This window comes from Aethalodelphis obliquidens, unplaced genomic scaffold, assembly GCF_003676395.1.
Source record: "Aethalodelphis obliquidens isolate GAN/ISIS:26980383/991018 unplaced genomic scaffold, ASM367639v1 scaffold23, whole genome shotgun sequence".
NCBI classification, from domain to species: domain Eukaryota; kingdom Metazoa; phylum Chordata; class Mammalia; order Artiodactyla; family Delphinidae; genus Aethalodelphis; species Aethalodelphis obliquidens.
Genome location: NW_020837967.1, coordinates 10,950,508 through 10,972,882, shown reverse-complemented (window position 1 = coordinate 10,972,882; position 22,375 = coordinate 10,950,508). Strand labels below are relative to the sequence as shown.

General features: G+C 36.5%; 1 protein-coding gene across 5 annotated transcripts in view; it reads left to right on the top strand.

The window, feature by feature from the left end:
• The window catches only part of CCDC7 (coiled-coil domain containing 7), a 276,653-nt gene that overhangs the window by 12,420 nt on the left and 241,858 nt on the right, over positions 1 to 22,375 (top strand). For all 5 annotated transcript variants that reach the window (XM_027121767.1, XM_027121770.1, XM_027121768.1 and 2 more), the window contains exons 5-8: positions 11,998 to 12,018; positions 12,311 to 12,343; positions 13,878 to 14,041; positions 21,487 to 21,548. In XM_027121767.1, the coding sequence (XP_026977568.1) occupies positions 11,998 to 12,018; positions 12,311 to 12,343; positions 13,878 to 14,041; positions 21,487 to 21,548 (280 nt within the window). The remainder of the gene's footprint in view (positions 1 to 11,997; positions 12,019 to 12,310; positions 12,344 to 13,877; positions 14,042 to 21,486; positions 21,549 to 22,375) is intronic.

Below are 22,375 nucleotides of genomic sequence, written 5' to 3'. Positions count from 1 at the left end.
GTCTGGGAAGATCCCACGTGCCGCGGAGCGGCTGGGCCCGTGAACCATGGCCCATGAGCCTGTGCGTCCGGAGCCTGTGCTCCACAGCGGGAGAGGCCACAACAGTGAGAGGCCCATGTACCACAAAAAAAAAAAAACAACAACAAAAAATTTAGATATCATTCACATATAACACTGTATTAGTTTTAGGTATATATATGTATCTATCTATATGACAGTGCAGCACTGTCTTAATTACTTTTGCTGTAGTGTATCTTGAAATCAGGAAGGTTGAGGCCTATGACTTTGTTTTGATTTTTTAAGATTGTTTTGGCAATTTGGGGGCCCTTGATATTCCATATGAATGTTAGTATTTTTTCTATTTCTGCAGAAAATGCCATTGGGATTTTGATAGGGATTGCACTGGCTATTATGTACATTTTAACAGTAGTAAGTCTTCCAATCCATGACCATGGGGTGTCTTTCCATCTATTTGTATCTTGTTTAATTTCTTTTAGCAATGTTTTATAGTTCCCTCTGTTAAAATCTTTCATCTCCGTGGTTTATTTTATTCCTAAATATTTTTATGTTTTTTGATGCTATGGTAAATTGGATTATTTTCTTAATTTTCTTTTTGGATTGGTCATTGTTAACATATACGAATGCAACTGACTTTTTTTTCCAACATCTTTATTGGAGTATAATTGCTTTACAATGTTTTAGTTTCTGCTGTATAACAAAATGAATCAGCTCTATGTATACATATATCCCCATATCCCCTCCCTCTTGTATCTCCCTCCCACCCTCTCTATCCCACCGCTCTAGGTGGTCACAAAGCACCGAGCTGATCTCCCTGTGCAATGCGGCTGCTTCCCACTAGCTATCTATTTTACATTTGGTAGTGTATGTATGTCAGTGCTACTCTCTCACTTCGTCCCAGCTTACCCTTCCCCGTCCCCGTGTTTTCAAGTCCATTCTATACCTCTGCATCTTTATTCCTATCCTGCCCCTAAGTTCATCAGAACCATTTTTGTTTTTTTAGACTCCATATATATGTGTTAGCATACAGTATTTGTTTTTCTCTCTCTGACTTATTTCACTTTGTATGAGAGACTCTAGGTTCATCCACCTCACTACAAATAACTCAATTTCATTTCTTTTTATGGCTAAGTAATATTCCATTGTATATATGTGCCACATCTTCTTTATCCATTCATCTGTTGATGGACACTTAGGTTGCTTCCATGTCCTGGCTCTATTGTAAATAGTGCTGCAATGAACATTGTGGTGCATGATTCTCTCTCTTTTTTTTTTTTTTTTGCGGTACGTGGGCCTCTCACTGTTGTGGCCTCTCCCGTTGCGGAGCACAGGCTCCGGATGCACAGGCTTAGCGGCCATGGCTCATGGGCCCAGCCGCTCCACGGCATGTGGGATCTTCCCAGACCGGGGCATGAACCCGTGTCCGCTGCATCGGCAGGTGGACTCTCAACCACCAGGGAAGCCCCATGACTGTTTTTGAATTATAGTTTCCTCAGGGTATAGGCCCAGTAGTGGGATTGCTGGGTCATATGGTCTATCTTTAGTTTTTTAAGGAACCTCCATACTGTTCTCTGTAGTGGCTGTATCAATTTACATTCCCACTAACAGTGCAGGAGGGTTCCCTTTTCTCCACAGCCTCTCCAGCATTTATTGTTTGTAGATTTTTTTGATGATGGCCATTATGACTGTTGTGAAGTGATACCTCATTGTAGTTTTGATTTGCGTTTCTCTAATGATTAGTGATGTTGAGCATCCTTTCATGTGTTTGTTGGCAATCTGTATATCTTCTTTGGAGAAATGTGTATTTAGATCTTCTATCCTTTTTGTATTGGGTTGCTTTTTTTAGATATTGAACTGCATGAGCTGTTTGTATATTTTGGAGATTAATTCTTTGTCAGTTCCTTCATTTGCAAGTATTTTCTTCCACACTGAGGGTTTTCTTTTCACCTTGTTGATGGTTTCCTTTGCTGTGCAAAAGCTTTGTAAGTTTCATTAGGTCCCATTTGTTTATTTTTGTTTTTATTTCCATTTCTCTAGGAGGTGGGTCAAAAAGGATCTTGCTGTGATGTATGTCAAAGACTGTTCTTCGTATGTTTTCCTCTAAGAGTTTTATAGTGTCTGGCCTTACATTTAGGTCTTTAGTCCATTTGGAGTTTATTTTAATGTATGGTGTTAGGGAGTGTTCTAATTTCATTCTTTTACATGTAGCTGTCCTGTTTTCCCAGCACCACTTATTGAAGGGGCTGTCTTTCTCCATTGTATATTCTTGCTTCCTTTATCAAAATTAAGGTGACCATAAGTGCATGGGTTTACCTCTGGGTTTTCTATCCTGTTCCGTTGATCTATAATTCTGCTTTTATGCCAGTACCATACTGTCTTGATTACTGTAGCTTTGTAGTATAGTCTGAAGTCTGGAAGCCTGATTCCTCCATCTCCATTTTTCTTTCTCAAGATTGCTTTGTCTATCCGGGGTCTTTTGTGTTTCCATACAAATTGTGAAATTTTTTATTCTTGTTCTGTGAAAAATGCCATTGGCAGTTTGATTGGGATTGCTGTGAATATGTAGATCGCTTTTGGTAGTAGAGTCATTTTCACAATGTTTATTCTTCCATTCCAAGAACATGGTATATCTCTCCATTTGTTTGTACCATCTTTAATTTCTTTCATCAGTGTCTTATAGTGTTCTGCGTACAGGTCTTTTGTCTCCTTAGGTAGGTTTATTCCTAGGCATTTTATTCTTTTTGTTGCAGTGGTAAGTGGGACCGTTTCCTTAATTTCTATTTCAGATTTTTCATCATTAGTGTATAGGAATGCAAGAGATTTCTGTGCATTAATTTTGTATTCTGCCACTTTACCAAATTCATTGATTAGCTTTAGTAGTTTTCTGGTAGCATCTTTAGGATTCTATGTATAGTATGTCATCCACAAACAGTGAAAGCTTTACTTCTTCTTTTCCAGTTTGGATTCCTTTTATTTCTTTTTCTTCTCTGATTGCTGTGGCTAAAACTTCCAAAACTGTATTGAATAAGAGTGGTGAGAGTGGGCAACCTTGTCTTGTTCCTGATTTTAGAGGAAATGGTTTCAGATTTTCACCATTGAGAATGACGTTGGCTGTGGGTTTGTCATATATGGCCTTTATTATGTTGAGTTAAGTTCCCTCTATGCCTAATTTCTGGAGAGTTTTTATAAATAGATGTTGAATTTTGTCAAAAGCTTTTTCTGCATCTACTGAGATTATCATATGGTTTTTATCCTTCAATTTGTTAATATGGTGTATCACATTGATTGATTTGCATATATTGAAGAATCCTTGCATTTCTTTATCAAGTGGATAAACCCCATTTGATCATGGTGTATGATCCTTTTAATGTGCTGTTGGATTCTGTTTGCTAATATTTTGTTGAGGATCTCTGCATCCATGTTCATCAGTGATATTGGCCTGTAGTTTTCTTTTTTTGTAACATCTTTTTCTGGTTTTGGTATCAGGGTGATGGTGGCCTCATAGAATGAGTTTGGGAGTGTTACTCCCTCGGCTATATTTTGGAAGCGTTTAAGAAGGATAGGTGTTACCTCTTCTCTAAATGTTTGATAGTATTTGCCTGTGAATCCATCGGTCCTTGGCTTTTGCTTGTTGGAAGATGTTAAATCACAGTTTTCAATTTCAGTGCTTGTGATTGGTCTGTTTATATTTTCTATTTCTTCCTGGTTCAGTCTCAGAAGGTTGTACTTTTCTAAGAATTTGTCCATTTCTTCCAGGTTGTCCATTTTATTGGCATTGAGTTGCTTGCAGTAATCTCTCATGGTCCTTTGTATTTCTGCAGTGTCAGTCATTATTTCTCCCTTTTCATTTCTAATTGTGTTGATTTGAGACTTTTCCCTTTTTTTCTTGATGAGTCTGGCTAGTGGTTTATCAATTTTGTTTATCTTCTCAAAGAACCAGCTTTTAGTTTTATTGATCTTTGCTGTTCTTTCCTTTATTTCTTTTTCATTTACTTCTGATCTGATCTTTATGATTTCTTTCATTCTGCTAACGTTGGAGTTTTTTTGGTCTTCTTTCTCTAATTGCTTTAGGTGGTTTATTTGAGATTTTTTCTTGTTTCTTGAGGTAGGATTGTATTGCTATAAACTTTCCTCTTAGAACTGCTTTTGCTATATACCATAGTTTTTGGGTCATCGTGTTTTCATTGTCATTTGTAGGTATTTTTTTATTTCCTCTTTAATTTATTCAGTGATCTCTTGGTTATTTAGTAGTGTATTGTTTAGCCTCCATGTGTTTGTGTTTTTTACAGTGTTTTTCCTGTAATTGATATCTAGTCTCATAACGTTGTGGTCAGAACAGATACTTGATACGATTTCAGTTTTCTTAAATTTACCAAGGCTTGATTTGTGACCCAACATATGATCTATCCTGGAGAATGTTCCATGAGCACTTGAGAAGAATGTGTATTCCATTGTTTTTGGATGGAATGTCCTATAAATATCAATTAACTCTATCTTGTTTAATGTATCATTTAAAGCTTGTGTTTCCTTATTTATTTTCATTTTGGATGATCTGTCCATTGGTGAAAGTGGGGAGTTAAAGTCCCCTACTATGATTGTGTTAGTGTCGATTCCCCATTTATGGCAGTTAGTATTTGCCTTATGTATTGAGGTGCTCCTGTGTGCATAAATATTTATAACTGTTATTCTTGGTTTGATCCCTTGATCATTATTTTGTGTCCTTCTTTGACTCTTGTAATAGTCTTTATTTTAAAGTCTATTTTGTCTGATATGAGAATTGCTACTCCAGCTTTCTTTTGATTTCCTTTTGCGTGGAATATCTTTTTCCATCCCCTCATTTTCAGTCTGTATGTGTCTAGGTCTGAAGTGGGTCTCTTGTAGACAGCATATATATGGGTCTTGTTTTTGTATCCATTCAGCGAGCCTGTGTCTTTTGCTTGGAGCATTTAATCCATTCACGTTTAAGGTAGTTATTGATATGTATGTTCCTCTTACCATTTTCTTAATTGTTTTGGGTTTGTTTATGTAGGTCCTTTTCTTCTCTTGTGTTTCCCACTTAGAGAAGTTCCTTTAGCATTTGTTGTAGAGCTGGTTTGGTGGTGCTGAATTCTCTTAGCTTTTGCTTGTCTGTATAGCCTTTGATTTCTCCATCGAATCTGAATGAAATCCTTGATGGGTAGAGTAATCTTGGTTGTAGGTTCTTCCTTTTCATCACTTTAAATATGTCATGCCACTCCCTTCTGGCTTGTAGAGTTTCTGCTGAGAAATCAGCTCTTTCTCTATGGGAGTTCCCTTGTTTGTTATTTGCTGTTTTTCCCTTGCTGCTTTCAATAATTTTTCTTTGTCTTTAATTTTTTGCAATTTGATTACTATACGTCTTGGCGTGTTTCTCCTTGGGTTTATCCTGTATGGTCCTCTCTGCTTTTTCTGGATTTGGGTGGCTGTTTCCCTTCCCATGTTAGGGAAGTTTTTGACTATAATCTCTTCAGATATTTTCTCGGGTCCTTTCTCTCTCTCTTCTCCTTCTGGGACCCCTTTAATGTGAATATTGTTGTGTTTAATGTTGTCCCAGATGTCCCTTAGGCTGTCTTCATTTCTTTTCGTTCTTTTTTCTGTTCCTCAGCAGTGAATTCCACCATTCTATCTACCAGGTCAGTTATCCGTTCTTCTGCCTCAGTTATTCTGCTGTTGATTCCTTCTAGTGTATTTTTCATTTCAGTTATTGTATTGTTCATCTCTGTTTGTTCTTTAATTCTTCTAGGTAAATATTTTTTGCATCTTCTCGATCTTTGCCTCCATTCTTTTTCCGAGTTCCTGGGTCATCTTCAGTATCATTTTTCTGAATTCGTTTTCTGGAAAGTTGCCTATCTCCACTTCATTTAGTTGTCTTTTCTGGGGTTTTGTCTTGTTTCTTCATCTGGTACATAGCCCTCTGTCTTTTAATCTCGTCTGTCTTTCTGTGAATGTGGTTTTTGTTCCACAGGCTGCAGAATTATTGTTCTTGCTTCTGATGTCTGCCCTCTGGTGAATGAGGCTATCTAAGAGGCTTGTGTAAGTTTCCTGATGGGAGGGACTGGTGGTGGGTAGAGCTGGCTGTTGCTCTGGTGGGAAGAGCTCAGTAAAACTTTAATCTGCTTGTCTGCTGATGGGTGGGGCTGTGTTCCTTCCCTGTTGGTTGTTTGGCCTGAGGTGACCCAACAGGGGAGCCTACCCAGGCTCTTTGGTGCGGCTAATGGTAGACTCTGGGAGGGCTCATGCCAAGCAATACTTCCCAGAACTTCTGCTGCCAGTGTCATTGTCCTCACGGTGAGACACAGCCACGCTCCGCCTCTGCAGGCGACCCTCCAACACTAGCCAGGTAGGTCTGGTTCAGTCTCCTGTGGCGTCACTGCTCCTTCCCCTGGGTCCCGATGCGCACACTACTTTGTGTGTGCTGTGCAAGAGTAGAGTCTCTGTTTCCCCGAGTCCTGTCGAAGTCTTGTAATCAAATCCCACTAGCCTTCAAAGTGTAATTCTCTAGGAACACCTGCTCCCATTGCCAGACGCCCAGGTTGGGAAGTTTGATGTGGGGCTTGGAACCTTCACTCCAGTGTGTGGACTTCTGTGGTATAAGTGTTCTCCAGTCTGTGAGTCACCCACCCAGCAGTTAGGGGATTTGATTTTACTGTGATTGCGCCCCTCCTACCATCTCATTGTGGCTTCACCTTTGTCTCTGGATGTGGGGTATTTTTTTTGGTGAGTTCCAGTGTCTTCCTGTCGATGATTGTTCTGCAGTTAGTTGTGATTCCCAGAGATCTCACAAGCGGGAGTGATAGCCCATCCTTCTACTCCGCCATCTTGAACGCAGCCTCTCCTTTAGCTTTTGAGCATGTTTAAGACGGTAGATTTAAAGTTTTTGTCTACTAAATCCAATATGTGAGTTTCCTCAGGGACAATGTTTGTTTATTTTTCCAAGGAATTAGTCGTACTTTCTTGTTCTTGTGAATGCTTCATAAGTTTTGTTGAAAACTAGACATTTTTAATTTTATAACTCTGGACATCAAATTTTCCTCTCCTCAAATTTTATTCTTATTTCTTGCTGTATTGATTGTTTAGTGATTTTCCTAAACTATTATTTTATAAAATAGATTTTATTTTAAGAGTAGTTTTATGTTCTCAGCAAAGCTGTGCAGATAGTACGGAGAATTCCCATATACCCCTTTTTCCCACTTGCACAACCTCCCCTACTATCAACATTGTGCACCAGAGTGATATCTTTTTTATGAATTATGAACCTATATTGACAGCATTATCACCCAAAGTCCATAGTTTACATAAGGTTTCCTCTTGGTGGTGTACATTCTGTGGGTTTTAACTAATGTATGATGACATGCATCACAATGATGCTATCATACAGAATAGTTTCACTGCCCTAAAAATCCTCTCTGCTCCACTTATGCATCCCTCCCTGCCCCCTAAAAATCCTGGAAGCTTCTGATTTTTATGTTTCCATATTTTTCCTTTTTTACCATGTTGTATAGTTGGAATTATACAGTTTGGAGTGTTTTTGGATTGGCTTATTTCACTTAGTAGTAAGGATTTAAGATTCCTATATGTCTTTTCATGGATTGATAGCTCGCTTGTTTTTAGTGCAGAATAATCCATTGTCTTGTGCCACAGGTTGTTTATCTATTTACCTACTGAAAGGCAGCATGCTTCCTTCCAAGTTTCAGCAGTTACGGATAAAGATGCTATAAACATCTGTGTGCAGGTTTTTTTATGTGTATAAGTTTTCAATTCATTTGGGTAAACACCAAGTAGTAAGTGTATGTTTAATTACTAAAAAAAATCCCTCAAAACTTGGCCCCATCCCCAGAATTTTTAACTCTCAAGCTTGTCCATGCTGAGCCTGCAGTGATTCACCATTTACACTTTAGGTTTTTGTACCCCAGTACTGTGGAGGTTTGTGCTCACAGATTTCTGCTCCAGTAATTTGTGATCTTCTGTATTGCCTGTCTCTCCAATTTTGGAGGCCATAGTTTTTGCTCTGTGACTTTAGTTCTGTGATAGATTTAAGAAGATTTGTTGATTTTTAATTTGTTCAGCTTTTTACTTGTTGTTAGGACAATGTGGTGGATCTAGGCTTCTTACGTGCCAAATTGGAAAATAGAAATCTAAACTGTTTTTCAAGTTTGTAGTTTTTGTTGTGTTTCATCTCTCAGGTTTCTGTTCCTATAGATGTGGTCAACTAGTGGGTTTGACAGAGATTTCCTTAAGTGCCTGGAGCCACAAAAACATAAAGAAAAGGAGAAAAAAAAATTCTCCTGGCATTTGAAGACTGGCTCTGTTTTGAGGCACTTCTTTAAAACTTAGCCAGGCTGTTTACAGAACTGCCTTAGCCTTAATTTTCTACTTGTGTGGAGCTAAAGACCAGGCAGAGGTGAAAGTTTAGTGTCTACTACGATATTTTCTGAGCATGAGTCCTGCTCTGGGCAAGTGTGTAGCTTACTAGATTCCCCCTAATATATGGGAATTTCAAAATCCTTATTTTTCCAAAGTAACTCTCTCCCGTTTTTACTTCTAGGCTTTGACATGTATATTGTTTGCCTCAGCTATAATCATTTTCTCCAGGGAGCAGTGGCTTGTTTAACTACCTTTCAGTTTTTTTGAGGAATACTGTCCACTTCGCTGGTTTTCTGCCCTGAGAGAGTTCTGAGATGAAACAAAGGTAAAAGCTACAAGTCCTTCAAGGAACCTCTAGACAGGACAAAACAGAAAAACACAATTCCTCTTTTTTCCTCCAGAACTGTAATATATACCCACACCAGGAATGGAGGCTGCTGTCTTTAAGACTGCCAGTGCTCTGGGGAAGTGGGTGGGGCAAGGCTAAGTTTAAATGCCGCAAAGGTCTCCTAGCATGTTTAACCTGCATTTTTCTTGATCCATCACTATTTGGCTCCTGTAAAGCCTTCAGTGTTTCCCAGAGTTTTCACAAAGTTGATTGTAACAGTTTTTGCTCACTTTTTCTTCAGTGTTTTCTGTGGAGGATAGGCCCTTGGAACTCCCTACAGCCATTTTTGCTGTCATCACTCCCTAATTCCCCAAATAGGTTTATCTTTCTGGTGGAAATTTGCAACTGACTGTGAATTTTATATAGAAGTTAAATGGACCAAGAATAACCAAGTGAGTTCTGAAGACAAAGAACAGGTGAGAGGACTTGCCCTAGCAGATATCAAGACTTGTTAGAAAGCTATATGAATTATGGTTGTGTGCTTTTGGTGCAAGGTTAGATAGACCAATGGAATTGAATAAAGGCTCAGAAATAGACCCTTTTATATATGGAAAATTTTATTAATGATAGAGAAGTAGTAGCATAATAAATGGCCCTGGAACAGTGGTTATTTATAAGATAAAAAAAGTTTATTCTTTATAGTATATACAAAAATCATTTTCTGATGGACTAAAGACCTAATAAAAAATCAAAAGCAATAACATATTTAGAAACAGATATAGGAGGCTGTCATTATGACCTGGAGCAAGGAACAATTACAGAAGAATATATAAGTCATAAAGGGAAAGATTGCTAAATTCAACTATATTAAAACCTCTATTGTGTAAAAAATTCATAAAGAGAAGTGCAGAAGTTTCAAATAGCGGAAAATACTTAGATCACATATATCAGACAGAGGAAATCCAGAGTATATAGATAACATTTACCTGTCAATAAGTATAAGGTAAATCAATACAAGATGCTCAAAGGAGATAAAAAAGGTGTTTGCAAAGGAGGAAATACAAATAGCCCATAAAAATATCAAGATGTATTCTACCCTTTTAGTAATTTTTAGTATCCAGGGAATGTGATTATGGATGTTACCATCATAAAAAAGTAAAATGTTGACTTTTAAACAAGGTTTTATAAAATTCTTCCATTGAGTGCATATTTCCTTCCAGTACTGCCCAACATTGTTCTACCTTTTCCCACACAGTACTCTTCAAAAATATTCTTATACTTACTTCATATTTCTCCCATTTATCTGTACTTCAGTTTGCCTTCTGCCCCCAATGTCTACTGAACTAGCCATCTGAAGATAGTAATGACTCCCATAGTGTTAAATCAAGTGTGCATCTTTCTTGACACCTCAGCAGATTTGACATTGTTGACCATTTTGTTCTTGAAGTGCCTTTCCCTTGGCTTCTGTGACACCCTGTGTCTATCTGGTATGTCAGTTTCATATTACTATTACTTTCCTTTTTTTTTAAACATTATGCTATCTATCTTCTCTTTAGGAAGCTTTTTATAACAGCTACATTAAATGCCAGCCCCATTAACAACAATTTTGTAGAGTAGGGTATTTCCTTGTTACTTTGCTTATAGTTTTTTCTTGTGTTCATTTTCTGAGATTAACTTATTGTTTTGCTAGGTTAGAATGTGTGGTAAAATAGTTTCTAAATCTCTGAATTCTTGCAAATAGTTTCATTTTGGCTTCACATTTAAATGATAATATCTTTAAAATTAGAATGGAGGTTTAATATTTCCCCCAAGAACTTTATAGACGTTGCTCCGTAGTATCATAGAAGTTTTTTTTCTGCTTAGTGTTGTGTCTAATGTTGGTTTTCCTCACTTCTGGGCAATTTTCATATTCCACTTATTTTTATCAATAATGTCCTACATTCAGCAGTACCAGTAATAATTGATGGTGTGTTATTGATGGTTCAGTAGTTAAGAAAGCCACTGTTCTCTAGGCTTTAAGTGGTTTAAGTAATTGTAGAACCCTGACTGCAATGAGTGGATGAATTGATACATACAAGGGATTCCCATTACGTTCCCAGACAGTAAAGGAGATTTTGAGAACCTTGGAATCTCTCCAGATAGTAGAAAGAATGACTTTATTGCAAGGTAGTATGCCTTATTGGACATTACTTTCTAAATCCTTATACAGCTGAAAATATTTTCCTTCAGATGTGGACATTAATTTGCTGTGGTATGTTTTCTTGAGGGTCTCAGCCCTTTTTGCTTAGACCTATGCTTTCTTATTACTTAGTGCAGTGATTCTTAAACTTTAGCATGCAAAGGAATCAACTGGAGGGATAGATAGTTTAAATACAAATTACTGGTCCTACTTACTAGAGCTTTGGAGTCAGTAGGCTGGGGTGGGGCCTAGTAATCTGCATTACTAACAAATATGGTTGTTTAGGTGATGCTGATGCTTTTGGTTGTGGTGTCACAGTTTTTGAACTGTTGATCTAGAGTTAGTGTCAAAGAAGAGAAATTTAGACTAGCCTGATTTTTTTCAGTTAAGCAACTTTTCTTCTGCCTGAATGCATGTAATAAAATTTTTCTTCAATAATGTAATTCAAAACTTTTAATTTGGTTGTAATAGAGTGGGTTTGGTTGTTTTTTGTGGCAAATGTAATCAGGTTAGCATTACATTTAGTAAATGGTAAATATTGGTAGTTCGGACCATGTGATAGGTTTTGTATATTCATTTTCTCTCATAATCTCCCAAACCAGTTCTTTGCATTTTCCATTTAAAAAATCAAGTAGTAGTGTAATATTTTATATCTTGATTCTTAGACCTTTTAGCATAGCAAAGTTATATTGAAGAAATAATGTTCATAAGATAATGCTTTTCATTATTGTACTCTCAGCTCTATGAAAAAAATAATGCTCTTCTGAGAAGAACTTAAATTTTATTTCTTACCTATATTAAGAAAATATATGAAATCATATATGTGAATTAGTTTGGGTTTTTTTAATGTAGATCTGTAACAATGGAAGATTCTTTTTCTTTTCTAGAACTAAGTTGTCTATGCAAGATGTACTAAAAACTCTGTAAATATAAAAATATTGTGATTGGATTATAGATTTATAGTTATATTTTAGAAACTTGTGTATTTTGGTGATTGAAAATTTCAAGAGACTTGAATTAAATATTTTATTATATCATACATTGTGAGGAACTTTATTTTTAAATGTTTTCATTAAAACTTTATTTTCAGATTTTGGAATCTCTTTTTAAGGTATGTTCAATATATTGCCTACTAAAATTTAATACAGAAATACATATAAGTGAAAAAGCGTTTTCTAAGTTTTGAGGAAGTAAAAATAACTCCCAAACTTGCTGCTATATATATTTAAAAATTTTACGTTTCAGTTACATGTTGCCTTAGCCCCATTCTGAACCCTAAGATAAAATGATGTTTGGTGTAGGACTAATATTTGATACACACACACACACACACACTCATTTATTTCACTGCAGAAATTGACTTGTCAATATTGTTTCCTTTCTGTTCCTTCTTTTATTTAAAGTGGTTTCAGCGACAGGTCAATCAGATGGAAGAGGTAAGTGTAGCATTTCTTGTTAATTAAGTTAATATTTTGTCTCATTTGAAAACCAGTTTGAGGTATAAGTTAAAAATTTTTAATAACCATTGGTTATAATCTTTTGATTTAGGTAAAGAAGGAATAAATGGGTAGACTAAAATGTTTCTTAGTGATTTATATACAATACTCCTGCATGTATGTGGTCTACTCTGAATTTGACCCATTCTTTCTCCTAAAATTGAAAAATGGAAAATTAATTATTATTCTTTCCATAATTTACACAAAATAGTAAATAAGTGGCAAGACAAAACTTATCAACTTAAATATTTCTCCTGTATTTAAAAAGTCATGCATAATATGATATATGCTTATTCATAAAATTATATATTTGTTTTCTTTAAATTTAATGTTATTTTAATGAGTTTTTTATACTTTTATTTTCACGTGCTTTGCCACCAGTTTGAGAAATACTGGTCTCTATCCTTATTTTGGAAAAGATTTTATGTATGCTGTTAATACAGCAGAATGATTTCCAGGATAGCCTTAGGGAATTAGAGAATTATTCTAGTTCTACCTTGGCTATGTTTGTGGTTTAGTCCTTAAAGTTCTGGGAAAAGCTGCCTGTGGGGAATGTGCCATGCCAGGGACCTTGCCAGGAAACCATCCATAGGGGTGGTGCTGTTGAAATTTGCTGGAGGTGAGTACTACTAGTTACACTGTGTACTGCCCTAGGATTAAGCAGAGAGATGACAGAACTTGGAAGAAAAGCTTCTTCCTCCTCTAGTGTCTAGGGCCCTCTGCTGACAAAAGTTAACATCATGCTGCCTGTCAAGACAGAAATGTTCCACTACTATAAACAGGACAGTGAAGAATGGATTTTAGATGAGAGGCAATAAATTGATAATTGTAGCTGATTGCTATGTCACTTTTTAGGTTCAGTTTATGATTGATGTCCTCTTATTAGGGATCTTGCCTTTGTCCATAGAGTATTCACACAACTTCAGCTTCCCTTCCACCTGTTCTGCATCCCACAGTCTCAGACTTCCAGTACATTACCCAGTACTTACTTACTGCTGTTATATCTTAATCCCATTCAGGTAACCATTACTAAAGTGAAGTCTCTGTTTTAAATTCCCAATGTTAGAATTTCTATTTGCTATGTCCTAAGACTATGGCTTGACTACTTTTCTTTTTTCAGCTCTTCCTCCCATCATAAGGATTAGAGTTCTCTTTTAAATATTTTGAATTGCCTTTAACTGATCCTGTTATAATTGTTATTTAACTTGCTTAAAATTCTTATATATTAAAATAATAAACAGAAGATTGAATTTGAGCTCTGACATGTAAAAGCCAACACTTAGCTATAATTCTGTTGCTAGGCAATTGCTCATATAATTTCACTAATATTGTGAAATATTAGTATGTGATTATAGCTATAGATAGATAAGAATAATACAACATTTATATATGATAAATGAAATGATGAAATTTCTTTGAGGTATGGGAGAAAAATGAGTATTTCCTAAGTAACTGGCTAATTTTATTATTTTAGATAAGTAGAGGTCAAACTTTTTCAGCAGAGTTTCCAGCACCTGATAAAACAGTCAGTTTAAGCATTGCACAAATAGTAAAGCAGATGCACAAACTTGAAGAACTGAAAAATCGCCTTAAAGAAAGGTCTAAATTCACCTTCAAAGACATGTCATCTAAACCCAAGTAAGTAAAATGTAAGAGTTAAAAGAATTAAACAGTAAGAGTGGGTATATAATTAGTAATGAATGGAAGATAATGGTTCAGATTTTATACTATACATAGAGCTTCTAAATCAAATCAGAAGATCTAGCCAGCTCGTTCCTGTTTGAAATTTTTAATAGTTTGAAATGGGACTAGGCACGTGTGGCTATGAAAATTAAAGTTCAATTAAATTTAATTAAAAAACCAATTCTTTAGTCACACTAGCCACATTTCAAGTGCCTAGTAGCCACATATGCCTGTTGTTTGAAAGTTCTATTGGACACTGCTGGCTTTGAAATATCTGGCTTATAAACTCTTCTCTCAGTTTGATTAGGTAGCTTCCTTAATATATTTAAGGTGTAGTGAAATAGTTCATTGCTCAAGAACACCATCTTTAAAAATTGCACAGGGACAGGGATATGTTCCAAAGATTAAATTTGTACTTTTTAGTTGAGAAAATCCTTTTTTTGGTAGGTGGGAGGAAGATTCAGATGAATGATTACAAGAATACTTCCATTATCTGTTGACACTCATGTTTGATATTTGAGGTTTATCTGTCTTGAAATTAAATAGATGAATAAATCATCATCATAGAATATCTTCAGTGATATTTTGCACCTCCATAGTTATTTTTTCTTGTGGTGAGAACACTTCAGATCTACTCTTTCAGCAAATTTCAGGTATACAGTACAATGGTATTATGAACAGTAAACACCATGCTAATGTTCTAAACATTAGATCTTTAGAACTTATTCATCTTATAACTATAAGTTTGTACTTTTTGACCAACATCACCGCATTTCCCCAATCCCCCTCAGCCCCTGGCAACCACCATTTCTGCTTTCTGGTTCTAAGAATATATGTATATATCTCATTTTGTTTATCCATTCATCTATTGATGGTTACTTTCATATCCTGGTTATTGTAAATAATGCTGCAATGAACATATCAACATTGGGGAGAATATATATTTTTGAATTAGTTTTTTTGTTTTCTCTGGAAAAATACCCAGAAGTGGAATTACTAGATCATATGGCAGTACTATTTTTAATTTTTTGAGGAACCTCCATACTGTTTTTCATAGTGGCCACATCAGTTTGCATTTCTATCAACAGTGCATGAAGGTTCCCTTTTCTGCACATCCTTGCCCACAGTTATTTTTTTGGTCTTTTGGATGATAACCATTCTGACAGTTGGGAGGTGACTTCTCACTGTGGTTTTTGATTTGCATTTCCCTGATGATTAGCAGTGTTGAGCCTCTTTTCATGTGCCTGTTGGACATCTGCATGTCTTCTTTGAAAGAGTATTTATTCAGGTCCTCTGCCCATTTTTAATTGAATTGTTTTTTTGCTATTGTATGAGTTCTTTGTATATTTTGAATTTTAGCCTCTTACTAGATATATCATTTGTAAATGTCTTATCCCATTCATTAGGTTGCCTTTTTGTTTTGTTTTGCAAAGCTTTTTTTTTTTTTTAGTTTGATATAATTCCACACGTTTATTTTTGCTTTTGTTGCCTTTGTCTGGGGACAGAGATCCAAAAAAATATTACTAAGACCACTGTCAAAGAGTTTACTGCCTGTGTTTCTTCTAGCATGTTTATGGTTTCAGGGTTTATATTTAAGTCTTTAATCCATTTTGAGTTTATTTTTGTATATGGTGTAAGAAAGAGGTCTAGTTTCATTCTTTTTCATGTAGCTGTCCAGTTTTTCCAACACCATTTATTGAAGAGACTGTCTCTTCCCCATTGTATATTCTTGCATCCTTTGTTGTAGAAAATTGACCATATAAGCATGGGTTCATTTCTGGACTTTCTATTCTGTTCCATTGATCTATGTGTCTCTTTTTGTGCCAGTACCATACTGTTTTGATTACTATAGCTTTGTAGCATAGTTTGAAATCACTGAGCGTGATACTGCTAGCTTTCTCAAGATTGCTTTGGTTCTTTGGGTTTTTTGTGTTTCCATAAAAACTTTAGAATTATTTGTTCTGTGAAAAATGCCATTGGTACCTTGATAGGAACTGCAGTGAATCCATAGATTGCTTTAGATTATTATGGGCACATTAGCAACATTAATTCTTCCAATCTATGAGAATAGTATATCTTTCCATTTATTTGTGTCATCTTAAATTTCTTTCATCACTTTCTTAGTTTTCATAGTACAGGTCTTTCACCTCCTTAGTTAAATTTGTTCCTAGGTATTTCATTAGTTTTGATGCAATTGCAAACGGGATTGTTTTCTTAAGTTCTCTTTCTGATAGAGCTTTATTAGTGTATAGAAATGCAACAGATATCTGTATATTAATTTTGTATTTTGCAACTTACTGAATTATTAGTCCTAATAGTTTCTTGGTGGAGTCTTTAGAGTTTTCTATGTATAGTATCATATCATCTGCAGTCAGTGACAGTTTTAAGTCTTCCTTTGCAGTTTGGATTCCTTTTATTTCTGATTGCTGTCTGATTCCTATGGCTAGAATGTCCAATATTATGTTGAATAAAAGAGGCTAGATTAAGCATCCTTGTCTTGTTCCTGATCTCAAACTATTCCAAACTTGAAAAGGTCCTGACAGGAAATAAATGGAAGGCTCTTTAGGTCTTCTTAAAAAAAAATGGGTTTTATTCTGATTATCATTGGGGAAGGTTTTGAGCAGAGCGTAACATGATCTGACATATGTTTCAAAAGGACCATTCTGACTGCTGTGTTGAAAATTGACTATACAGGGTCAGGAGTAGAAATGGGGAGTCTAGTTGGGAGACTTTTGCAGTAATCCATGGAAGAGATGATGGTGGTTCAGATCAGGGTAATGGTTGTGGTGGAGTTGGTGAGCTTTGAGATTCTGGACATACTTTTTTTTTTTTTTTTTGCGGTACGCTGGCCTCTCACTGTTGCGGCCTCTCCCGTTGCGGAGCACAGGCTCCAGACGCACAGGCTCAGTGGCCATGGCCCATGGGCCCAGCCGCTCCGCAGCATGTGGGATCCTCCCGGACCGGGGCACGAACCCGTGTCCCCTGCATCGGCAAGCGGACTCTCAACCACTGCGCCACCAGGGAAGACCCGAGATTCTGGACATACTTTGAAGGTGGAGTCAGTAAACTCTCCTGATGGATTGGATATTGTGTGTGAGAGGAAAAATAGCCAAGAATGAGTTCAAGACTTTTGACTTGAGCAGCCAGAAGGATGGAATTGATACTACCTTCACTGAGGTAGGCTGTAGGTGAAGCAAGTTTTGAGGAGGCAGATCAGGGGTTCTGGTTTGAAGATACTGGAAATTCTGAGTTGCCAGAAATGTTGTTAGGCATATTTGAGGGAGCCATTACATATATGTTTTGGTGTTCGGGAGAGAGGTGTGAGTTGAAAATAGGAATTGGGATGCCGTTTACATATGGATGGAACTTAAGGGTAGATATATAGTGAAGGGAGTGAGTGTAAATTGAGAAGAGAGGACCAGGGACTGATCCCTGGGGCCCTTCCAACATTAAGAAGTCTGGGACAAAAGGAGGGGCTAGCAAAGGGGAATGAGGAGTGACCTAGTGAGGCAGAAAGAAAACCAGTAAATGTGCTGTCCTGTAAGATAAATGAAGAAGGAAGACTATGCAAAGGGACTGTCAATGATGTCAGATGCTGTGGGTCAGTCAAGAAGATTAGGACTAAGAACTGACCAGTGGATTTAGAAAGGATGTCATTTGTTGACCTTGAGAAGAGCAGTTGTTAGGAGAAATCTCTGGACAGAGGGCAGTTGGGGACAGTAGCCATAGACAATGCTTTGGAGTGGTTTTGCTGCAAAAGGGGGAAAAGAATAGCATAGTAGCTGGAGGGAAGTGGGGACAAAATAAGGCTCTTATAAATTAGGAAAAATAACAGAATGTTTGTAGGCTAATAGGAATGACCCATTAGACAGGAAAAGATTTATGATATAAAGAGTCAAAGAGGAATTGCTGGGGCAGTATCCTTGAATATGTGAGTGGAGATGAAATAGGGGCTTGAATAATTATGTATGAAACCAGGTAGGAAGGCAAAGTATCAGGGTACAGATGCTGATATAGGGTAGATGTGGTGTAGAAGCCTGTGGAAGTTCTTTTGGTTGGTTTAGTCTTCTAAGGGAAGTAGAAAGAAAGATTATCAGGTGAGAGTGAGGATAGGATAGGAGTTTTGAGAAGAGAGATGAGGATTTGTAATAGTCACTAAATGGAAGAGTGAATGGACAGGGACATATCTTTTGATTACCTGGTGATATTGAAGGCCTACTTGAAATCATGCATTTGGAGTAAGATGTCTCTTTAATACTGTTGTCTCTGTTCAACCAATTTAGTTACCCAGTTATTTCTAATATCCTGTCTGTTGTAATGAATCATTCATAAAATCACCCTTAGCCAGCCATATAGAGTGCAAGAAACTATTTTACTATGGTATCAGATATTTTAGGAAAATGTATAATTTTATTTTACTTAGTTTAACAGGAATCTTTAGTATAGCTTTATTTCCTTGGTTTGCTGTAATTTTTATCCATTGCTTTGCTGCCAGCCCTTCTTAGTCTATTCCCTTCTTTATTTGACAGTTCTACTCTGCTTTTATTTCCGGTCTTTTTTTTTTTTTTTTTTGCGGTACGCGGGCCTCTCACTGTTGTGGTCTCTCCCGTTGCGGAGCACAGCCTTCGGACGCGCAGGCTCAGCGGCCATGGCTCACGGGCCCAGCCGCTCCGCGGCATGTGGGATCTTCCCGGACCGGGGCACAAACCCGTGTCCCCTGCATCGGCAGGCAGACTCTCAACCACTGCACCACCAGGAAAGCCCTCCAGTCCTTTTTAAAGTTTCCTTTTTAACGTTTTTTTGATACTAGAAAAAAAATGGTGTGCATGTGTGTGTGTATGTAATTTATATTCTTCAGGCATATACTGTCTTGTTCTTGGTGGTAATACTAAAAATATGAAGAACCAGGATAATATGGGCACCAACTTATTAGAATAAATATTAGCAGTGAAGCAGGGTTCTGTATACCATTTGTTGTGCTGAAGATTACTCCTTTAGGTGCTGGATCCTGGGAAGGTCAAGGGGTGAGGGCAGTTGGCAGACACTTGATTGGCTATTTACCCATTTATCATGGGGCAGAGCTATTTACCGATTGGATCAGGAGAATTTCAGTGTTACTGTCATACCAGTATATGAATATCTGTATGAGTATCAGACCTTTTCTCCCTTAGCAAGAAGTCAGCCTGAACAGAATTCATATTTTGAGATGTCTCACTTAGTAGATCTGAGTTATAATCTTTATAAACTTCATAATCTGCCCAGTTCTTTCCAGTTCATTCCGCTAAACTTCTTCGGTACTTTCTACCCCTTTCATTGTTGTATCTTAAAAACTATTTTTTAAACATGCTTTTGTTTACATTATTGGCAAGCAGTCAGGCAGCCCCAAAGTGGCAGCACAGTGGCAGCTATGAGATTGGCTTGTCATACTTCCAAATATTAGGCTGGTACGGAGACAGTGGGCACAAATGGTGTTGAATTACTTATACAGACAGCAAGAACAAGGTCAGCATGGTGTCAGCTCCCTGTGTTCCTAGTTCCACAGGACGACACGGAGCAGCAGGGACCAGATGACAGGCCACACAAGCGATTTGTTGCTCTGCCATGAAGGAGCAAAATGTAAACTACATCCATGCAGCTTTATAGTTTTTTTTAAATTATTTTTTATTGGAGTAGAGTTGATTTACAATGTTGTGTTAGTTTCTGCTGTATGCAGCTTTATAGTCTTAACAGAGGGCTTCAACTGGGCTGTAAAGAAGAGAGGGGTAGAAAGCTCTGTGCTCAACTGAAATTAGGGAGACAGATGAGAAGTGAGCTTGTGTTAGTCTTCCACAAGACAGGAATGGAAAACTGCCTCATGGAGACTCTTCACCAGGCTTATCTTCTCTTTCTGCAGCAGAAATTTCAGGGCATTCTACTATGATTTGGGTCTGACTGCTGTCAAGCCTTTGTGGATCTGTGTAATGTTGATAGAGTGCCATGGTAGAGCTCTTCCCTTATAGCATTGATTCTCAAATGGGGGATACTTTGTGCCCCAGAGGACACTTGTATGTAGACATTTTGGTTGTCACAACTAGGAGTGGGAGAATGCTACTGGCACTAGGTAGAGGTCCGAGATGCTGCATTGTAAAATGCACAGGACAGTCTCCCACAACAAAGAATTATCCAGTCTAAAATGTTGGTAGTGCCGGGGTTGAGAAACCCGTCCTACAGTGATCTCTTCCTTTGTTACTTCTTTCTTGTCCCCTATTGTTTGGCATCAAATAATATACCTAATAATTTTATTATGAATTAATAATTAGTTACCAATTTAACTTAATAAGCTATTAATTTAATCATTCACGTGTAAGTTTTCCTGTCAAGACTGTCACTTCCTCAAGATCAGAACCAGTCATGCACATCTACATATTTCCTATCACATGTAATAAACAGTAAATAAATGTGAGTAATTTTTATGAATACCTGAATTAAATCAACTCCAAGTCATTTGTTCCCCTATCCCTAACCATATCTAGTATACTAACTTATCCAAGTAAAACTTTACATTTATAAACAACCTTTTTTTTTGCATTAAACATACACAAAATCCTTTTATTTTACAGTGTTAAAATAGAAAGTACCCATAATTAGGATGGGCTACTATTTATTATGCAGTTACTTTATTGATCTCTCCATCTGTCAATGACTAGACTTAAAGGAATGAAGGCAGTGATACTTGAGTTGGCTTCAGTGGGAGCTGCATAATAGAGCCTTGGTTCAGAGGTTCAGATATATTAACCTGAGCTATCTATTGTGAGGCGTGAAATTAATTTCAGGCCATATATTAATATTAATACCTGAAATTTACATGTCTGATATGTGCTAGGTATTTTCCTAGTAACTTTACATGTGTTCTTTGGTCCTTACAACTATAATACTTTATGAAATAAGTACTCTAATACCCCAATTTTGATAGATGAAGAAACTGAGGCTCAGGTTAAGTGACTTACCCAAGGCCACATATTTAGTAAGTGGGTAATTTACAGCAGGTTTTGAGCCAAGCAATTTGACTCTAAAACTTGTGCTCTTAACAATTGATTACACCATTAATAATATATTGGTAAAAAGAAATCTCATGGTTCTACCAAATACAGTTTTATTATTTTTGTTTATGTTGTTGTTGGTATACCTAATTATGTTCATGGAATACACAGAATTCATAGAATTACATAGTTTGACTTTTTTACTTGTTTTCTTGCTACTAGATAATTTACCTTAATGTCTGTGAATAAAGGTTAAAGAACATGTTAAATTTTATTTTACAAACTGCATATGTCTAGAGAGCATATATTCTAGTTCTTAAGTGTAATTTAAATGCTTAATCTTTGATAATAAATATGTTATATTTATTGAAATCTTAACAGGGATAGTGAAATTCCACCAGAAGAAGTGCAAACTTATGAAACTGTACTGCAGAAAATTGAAGGTGATAATATTTTATACAAGTCCAGCCTTTATAGGGTTTCCTAAATGCACCAACATTTTGAGACTTAAAGTTTAAAAATTTATAGCCATAAAAATTATACAATGATAAATTCAAAGATATTCAATAGCAGTTGATATTTTCAATAAAAGTTCTTATTATGTTCCAGATTCTGGGAGTGTATAAAATGAATAACACTTGGTTATTACCCTCAAAATCCACAACATAGTAAGGATACAAGCACATCATGTATCATTTTAATATAGTGTAATGCATGATAAAGGTATGTGTAATTTGCAGTGAGTCCATAGAAAGCCAGCTTGTTCAACCTGAGGGAGTTATTTAGGTTTTATGCAACCTTGAAGGATGAATAGGACTTTGTCAAGTGAAGATGGGAGATATTTGGTACTCTAAGAAGAGGGTATAGCATGAGAAACAGTATAAATAGGGAAATACCACTGGAATGGTTATAAAGTGTGAAGTAATAGGTAGGAGTAAGATAAGAAAGAGCCTAGGCAGAGGGATTAAATGCTTTAGGAATACTTTCTTTTTTCCCCCATATATAATAGGGAATCATTGAAGATTATTTCTAGGGAAGTGACATGTTGAATTTTACTTTAGAGAGATTATTCTGGCCACATTAAGAAGCTAGATTTGGAGATTGAGAGTAGGAGATGGAAGTTACTGCTGTACCTTAAATGTGTGATAAGTGCCTATATTAGAGCACAAATAAAGAGAGGAAAAGGGGAATATTTGAGAAATATTTACTGGATAAAATTGGCAAAACATGGTGATTGGATATGAAAGGAAGGGAGATTAGATGATGGTAA